Here is a 7,347-nt window from a genome sequence, read left to right as displayed (position 1 = left end):
ACACATAGTTTCACTCTTTTGGAAAATCATTTGGCATAATACAATGACCTTTTAGTAATCTACTAGTATACTCTTGAGCTGTTTTACTCCTAAGGTTGACCCAAGAATATTCGTTGGCAGTGTGGCCAGAGACTTATGTGCAGAGGTATCTCACCACACTCCTAATCATCTGCATTAAGCTCACCATTGAGCTCACCATGCACCCTTTGGGTGCCCACTCTCTCTGTTTGCCCCTCAGTGGTGCTTGGAGGAAAACACTGTTGTCACCCCCAGCATAGGTGAGTGTGCTGAGCTTCCTGGGTTAGGGACCTGATGGGCCACAGTGCCAGTCATGACACAGGTGGTTTCTGCCTCACAGGTCTTACCCGACCCCACAGCTCAAGCTCACAACATTCTGTCCACAAAACTGGGAAGGGGCCTAAATGTTATGAAGGAAAGAAGTAAATTTTTAAAATTTTTTTCAAAAATACCAGATCCATGTTATGGTCTACTTATAGCCTTAACAGATTTTGTTTCTAAAGATTTATTATTTTTATTTTTAAACTGGACCAACACATGTCATAAACCATTTGGTCATTTTATTTATTTATTTATTTTGTTAATCCTCACCCAAGGGTATTTTTCCATTGATTTTTACAATGAGAGTGGGAGAAGGAAAGACAGAGAGAAACATTGATGTGAGAGAAACACATCGATCAGTTGCCTCCTGCGCGAGGCCCGACCAGGGCTCAGGCTGTGGAGGAACCTACAACTGAGGTACATGACTCTGACCAGAACTGAACCCGGGACCCTTCGGTCCACAGGCCAACACTCCATCCACTGAGCCAAACCGGCTAGGGCTCTAAATATTTATTTTTTTATGACAGAGACCATTGCTAATCCTATAAAGTGAAGAGGGGAGAAAAAACAGATTCCAAATTATGTATTTAGCCTGAATCCAATTTTATGTGTTACACGGACACATGACAATTGAAACATTATTTAAAAGACCTCCAGAGCTCTATTTTCATGTAGTGGATCTCACTCCTTCATTTCTCATTGGCAAATAGAAGCCTAACATGGTCCCTGAGGTCACCCCATGTAAGTTATTTAGTAACCTTCCTGTGAGCTTCTAGAAACTTCTATGTAAAATGTGAGTAAGAATTCCCAACACTTAAGGTTGCTGTAAAGTCCAATAGAGATTCCAAAAAAATGTACTGTAGCTATTATACTGGTTCACACAACACATACGCAATTAATAGTTAATTATTACTATGATCATGATTCATGTTTCACTTTTCCCATGTGGTTTACATCTTACTGTATTTTTATCTTATAGTTCTATTATTGATCATTACTAGAATAAAATAGGATTCAGAATTGGATGTATTCTACCTTGTAGATAAAAGTTCTGAAAACCAGCCTGGCTGGCATGACTCAGTGGTTGAGCTTCGACCCCTGAACTAGGAGGTCATGGTTCAATTTCTGATCAGGGCACATGCCTGGATTTTGGACCGATCCCCAGCGTGGGACGGGCAGAAGGCAGCTGATTGATGATTCTCTGTCATCATTGATTTTTCTATTTCTCTCTCCCTCTCCCTTCCATTCTGAAGCCAATAAAAAATATATATTTTTAAAAATTTCTGAAAAGCAGTTCTGGCTGGGTAGCTAAGTTGGTTTAGAGCATCCTCTGATAATACCAAGGTTGCGGGTTTGAGCCTGGTAAAGAACAGTAAATCTGTCTCAATCGGTCAGTGTTTTTCGGTGGCTATCAATAGCACAAAAAGGGTGAAAAAGGGTCATGTCCCTTGTGATGGAAGCATACAGCACCATCTAAAAGTCTTCCTAGCCAAACACACCTTAATCTGATTATGCCTCTATATTTAATTGCCTGTCTATAGGAAACATCTATAGTATTCCCATATGTTTAGGTCAAAGAAGCATGTTAAATGACACCATGTAGATGGAATCAAGTAAAAAAATCTTGACTGGGGAATCCAGATTACCTGATTTCTTCAACAAATAACCTACAAAATAAAAAAGGAGACAAAATAGAGCACTAATAACATAAATTGGGACAGTACTGATCTGATTTAGATAGAAGTTCCAGGGTCCTTGTGTTGTTGGGAGAAGGGTAAAAATATTGATGCACTTTAGTTTCTAAGTTCCATATACTCATAAAATTCTTGCCAACCACTAAAAGAATAGAAGAGTGTATGATTTCCAGGCCAGGAGATGGGCTGCAAGGGAGACAGCAGCAAGTGCGACAGGGGTGGGGGGAGGTGTCAACTGAGGAGAAGAAAAAGAAGCAGTAAGTTAAGAAAATAGTTACGGATTCAGCTATATCATTCCCAATAAGGATAAATGAGCTACATTCATAACATTGAAGAATGGCAGCCTGAGGGGAAAATCCAGTATATGTTCACATGAAACTCATCTAAAACATACTACAGAAAGGTCGAAAGTAAATTAATGGACAGGGTTAGGAAGCCAATCTTATCTCTTGTAAGAGACAAACATTTTGTTCTCATTTCAGGTTAAAGAAAAAGGAGTTCAGTTTGGAAGAAATATACACCAACAAGAATTATAAGTCTCCTCCTGCGAACAGGTAGGTGCATAGGAGTTGGCAGTAATACATGGGGAGGGCTTCTGACATGATCAACGTAAATCTCTAGTCCTTTAACTGCAGACAGGGTATGCTCAGTTCTTCCCATGTCAGGTCTTGGAAATTACTAGAATTGTTGCTTTTAGTTCCCAGCATTTGAATTGGGGTCGGTGGTGGGATGGGAAAGAAATGTATATTGGGTTAGTTAATACAGAAAATGTAGTCTCCTTTTAGTCTGTACCGGAGTTTTTACTGAATATGCTGTCTGTCTTTTGGACTAATAATCACTGATATTGCATATGATTCGAACATAGAAAAGGTTTTACTTGGCTGCCTTTGGCTCTAAATTCAGTTCAAGTCATTAGACTGTATTCCCATCCCCCCAAAAGTAAATATCTGAGGTGATGAGTGTGTTAACCCCAATGTGTGAATCCTTCACCAGTGTGCAGTTATATCAAATCACAGTATTATGCTTTTAAATATCTTACAGTTGTAGTTGTCAGTTATACCTTGATAAATTTGAAAAAAAACACACACACACATTAAAAAAAAAAGATACTGGCCAGAGGAAATAGTTGCCTACGGAGTTGGTGCAAACAGCTCTCAGCCCCTGTTGACTAGAAGTGTGATTTGTGAGTGGTGTGTTGGTGATTGTTTTGTGTTCCACTCTTAGGTGCTTAGAGACCATCTTTGAGGAACCGAAGGAACGAAATGGTACGCTGATCTCCATCAGCCAACAGAAGAGGAAGCGAGTTCTTGAGTTTCAGGATTTTACTGTCCCAAGAAAGAGGAGAGCTCGTGGGAAGGTCAAGGTGACAGGCAGCTTCACCAGAGCCCAGAAGGCAGCCCTGCAGAGTCGAGAGCTGGATGCCCTTTTGATACAGAAACTAATGGAACTGGAGACCTTCTTTGCCAAGGAAGAGGAAGAGGAGCCATCACCTGGGTGTTGAGAAGCAGTTTGGTTGGAGCGTCTCAATGTTAGATTCCCCAGGTCTCCTGGGAAGAGGTCGCATCAGTTTGCCCAGTGCCCAAACCACTCAAATTGCAATCCATGGATTTTTACTGCTTCAAGGTGCAGCCTCTTTAGAAACTGGTGGCGGAGGGCCCTCTACTTCTACTGCTGAGTCTAGAACCTCAGGAAAGCTCCCTTCCTTCTGGAAGTGGTCCTGGGTGACATGGGGCCGCCGCCTCCCACACTCTGCCATCCGCGGAGGAAGGCGCAGCGCACCTTCGACAACACTAGATTCCAAGGCCTCCAGCACTGGCACGTCCCTGTGAAAGTCCCACGCTGTTGACGGTGGTGCTAGACCAAGATTGCTCACAGGTGTTGCCTAGGGAGGGGGCCCGGCGTCCTCGCCTGAGTGGCCTCACAGCTCATTTCGGTAGCTGAGGAACGATGAGCCTGTGGTGTTTTCTAATCCTTTGAGTCCGTCTGCCCAGAACCTGGGGTATATGTGTGTGTGTATGCGTGTGCGTGCGCGTGAGTGTGTGTGTATATGTGTGTGCGTGTGCGCATGTGTGTGCGTGTGCGCGTGTGTGTGTTTTCCCATCATTTTTTCCTCCCCTCTGTAACTGTGGGTCACTAGTGCCAGAGGGCCGTCCAGGCCCCATTCAGAGTAAGTTGCACTTTTTAATGTTGTGTTATTTTCATTTGTTTTATTCCTTTTTTTAAAATTGCTGCATGTTCAGAGCCTTTAAATGTGATTTTAAAACAATTTTTTAAGACATTGAGGAGAAAGATAATACATGTCTGCAGAATAGATGGTAGGTGTTTGACCCAGTGTATCTGCATGGTCTGGGACAGTGGAGAGACACTTTTCCATCCACGTGTTTCAGCAATCCCTTCCTCATCTCTCTCTGCAGTTCATTAGAGGGAGTACTTTTTTCATCTGGGTTCTCATTCTTGCGTGCTAAGTAGATGTATTAATTTTAATGGCGGAAGTAAGAGCAGGTTTCTCTCCCAATCATTTTTAAAGTGTGATGGTTGGGTGTGTCTTTTAATGGATTTTTATCTGAAGTGTTGGAATGTAACAAAGTTGACTACAACAGTATAGGTGGTGTTAGAGGCCGACCAGTGTGTTTGCAGCTGTCAGAGCAGCCGGCCCTGAGAGTGGGGAGGGGCCGCCGCGGTTCAAGCTCAGTGTGTTCTTGCGGTGGGATCATGAAATCCCACGGCCGGCCGGCCCCTCTGAGGACACCTCTTTGTTCTCTGGGCTCCTGTGTCGAACCTACTGGAAATGTAGAATGCCTGTGCTTGCTGAGCTTCTTTTGTGCCCACAGGCGTCTGGGCAGAAGGATGCTGTGGGTTAGCAGTCCCAGAGGTTTCACTCCTTTCCCACTAATCCCTGTGTGCCCGCACCCTGCTTCCCCTGCCCTTCTTCCCTTGTGTTTTTTTCCTTCTCTCTCCTCTCTCTCTCTCTCTCTCTCTCAAAAGAAGAGTTCAGAGAATTACATTCCTTGGCTGGTGAATGGAGTACTAGACGCAGCCTCAGGACACTGGTCACCTCTCCCTGTCCTCCTCAGAGCCACTGCAGAAGCCGCTGCCAGTGGGAACTGTCCCAGCGCCAGGCACTTGCCGCCAGGCTGCTAGAGGAGAGAGAGAGGTGCCGCCCTGGGGTGTGTCTCCTGGGTTTCTTTTGTTCCCCATTTGTCAGTGGGCAGACGGGTGGGGTGGGAGGTCTCTATGTGCCTTTCCTTTGCAGGTGGACAGTCTGTGCCACACCGGAGCAGTGAGACGGGCATCAGCCGGGAAAACAAAGTGCACCTCTGTCTTGGGCCCCTGTCTCAGACAGCGCCTAGTAAGTCCCCTACACACCTGGGAGTCCCCGAGGCTTCTCGGGCCCAGGCCAGATAGCGTTAGGAGAGGGCCGGGCTTCCCCCGGCTCTGAGTGAGCGAGCCCCTTCTGCCCTTGCACATCCACTTGGCCTAGAGCCCTAGACCGTGTGGACACGACCTGTGTTCACCTCGGTACTTCTCCCTTCCTGGGACAGGGCCCCTAACGCTTCTGTCTTCTTGCTTTAGGAGTGGGTGAGTGATGCCGTGTGCCCTTGTCCAAACGTGTTTAGGGAAGTACTGCTGGACAAGCTTGCAAACTCCCAGTGAGTCCACAGAGCCCTGTTTGCCAGCACCCGTGCGGTGTAGCCGAGTCAGCGATGTGGTGGCCCCGCATCCCGCAGGCTGAAGTTGAGATGGGCACACTGTGGTATCACCAACTTTACAATAACGACTTCAAGTTTGCCCGTTAGTGGCAGGGCATTTTATGGGCCAGCAGCAGTGATTTGGGACACTGGTGTCTGGGAAGGGAGAATTGGAGGAAATGGAGACCTGGGTTCCTTCCTCATCCTGGGAATGTGGGAGAGAAGCTGCTCTGAGGCCAACCTGTCTATCCCTGAAGTTCTCGGCATGCCCTCTGGTTAGGGCCTTTCCCCACCGCAAAGTTAAGAATGGGTCCCCACTGCGAACTTGCCGCTGCTTGCCTAAAGTCGCTAGAAGGGTTCTAGCCATGCTCAGGCACACGTGTCTTACCTCTGTCCTCCCCGTTGGCTAGCAAGCTGCAGCGCTGTCGGTGGTCCTCGGAGCCTGTGGGACCCGCCAATGATTAGGGATGTGAGTCAGCTGCTGGCACACGGCCTGCCCCGAGCGTCTGGTTCTGGTGGGCCCTGGTACAGTTCCTAAGTTTGGGGACTTCCTTCCGAAGTGGCAGGGAGTTCTAGTTAACCATAACGTACTCAACTCTGGTGTAGTGTCATTAATGTGGGAAAGAGGAGAAATCTCAGGTCCAGTTGGGGTTTCACCCATCAGTTTTTCACCGAGACTTTGAACTAGGGGTTTTCTCGTCTTTTAGTTTACAGCTGTATTTGCTTTCCCACCCACCTTCCCCATCTCTGTTCCTTTGGCCTCCTTTCCAGCTTCATTTCTTCATACCTCATCACCTTTTAAACCAGATTATGTCCACTTTTTCTTACTGACCTTGCTCTGAGAGCTACAGCTGAGGGAGGTACAGTGGAGAGACATGTAGCGTTTGCCTTATTGGAGCCTGAAAAGCTCAGAAACTCATGCTGTGAATCCCAAAGCTCTGCGCTCCTCCAAGAGTTGTGAAATCATGACCCTTTGTCACATTTTTGCCTGAAAGAGCCTTGATGGGTGCCAGAGCCAACCTGAGGTCAATTCCAGATCCCATCCTCCAGGCACGACCCCCCGTCCCCCACGGCTCCGTCCCTGCCCGCCAGGCCAGGAGCTGCACCAAGGAGGCAGGGCTGGGGCAGGTCCTCGAGCTTTGGGCAGCCCCGTGGCACATGGAGCCCGTGGTCGTCTCCAGGCCAGAATGCCACTTCACAGTCCCATGTGCGTCAGCGTCCGCAAGAGACCAGCTTTCGGCCGTGGTCCTTTTCTCCCGCTCCCTGGGTGGGAGGGTGGGCGCAGTTGGTGCTTTTAAAATTCTCCTGTTTTGTTTCTGTAAGCTTTTCCCCTGGTATCATGGAAAGGACCTCCTCATCACCACCTTGTGGGTGGCTGTATCCAAAGTCTAAATAATTGGCCAGATAATGTGGAGCAACCTTTCCTGAACTCATGGGAGGGAAGGGCTCCTGCACCACAACTGAACTTCTTACGTAAAAGGCTGGCTGGGGAGGAAGGCTCCGTTTTATCACATCAACTGTAGTGCTCTCCAACCACAGATGGAGCAGCAAAGGCTATTCGATGGTAAAGTGAGGGCCCCCGAGTAGTCCACCCTCCAGCACAGCATAGTCCGATCTGATGCCTG

General features: G+C 47.2%; 1 protein-coding gene across 1 annotated transcript in view; it reads left to right on the top strand.

The window, feature by feature from the left end:
- PRR14L (proline rich 14 like) overlaps positions 1–5,310 on the top strand; it is a 20,540-nt gene extending 15,230 nt beyond the window's left edge. Inside the window, exons 7-9 of the mRNA XM_006762095.2 lie at positions 214–240; positions 2,516–2,587; positions 3,258–5,310. Coding sequence (XP_006762158.1) covers positions 214–240; positions 2,516–2,587; positions 3,258–3,534 — 376 coding nt within the window. The 3' untranslated portion in view covers positions 3,535–5,310. The remainder of the gene's footprint in view (positions 1–213; positions 241–2,515; positions 2,588–3,257) is intronic.
- Positions 5,311–7,347: the final 2,037 nt, after the last annotated feature.

Source organism: Myotis davidii, unplaced genomic scaffold (genome assembly GCF_000327345.1).
Source record: "Myotis davidii unplaced genomic scaffold, ASM32734v1 scaffold478, whole genome shotgun sequence".
In the NCBI taxonomy this organism is placed as follows: domain Eukaryota; kingdom Metazoa; phylum Chordata; class Mammalia; order Chiroptera; family Vespertilionidae; genus Myotis; species Myotis davidii.
The sequence above is the reverse complement of the archived record's forward strand: the minus strand, read 5'-3'. Positions and strand labels throughout refer to the sequence as shown.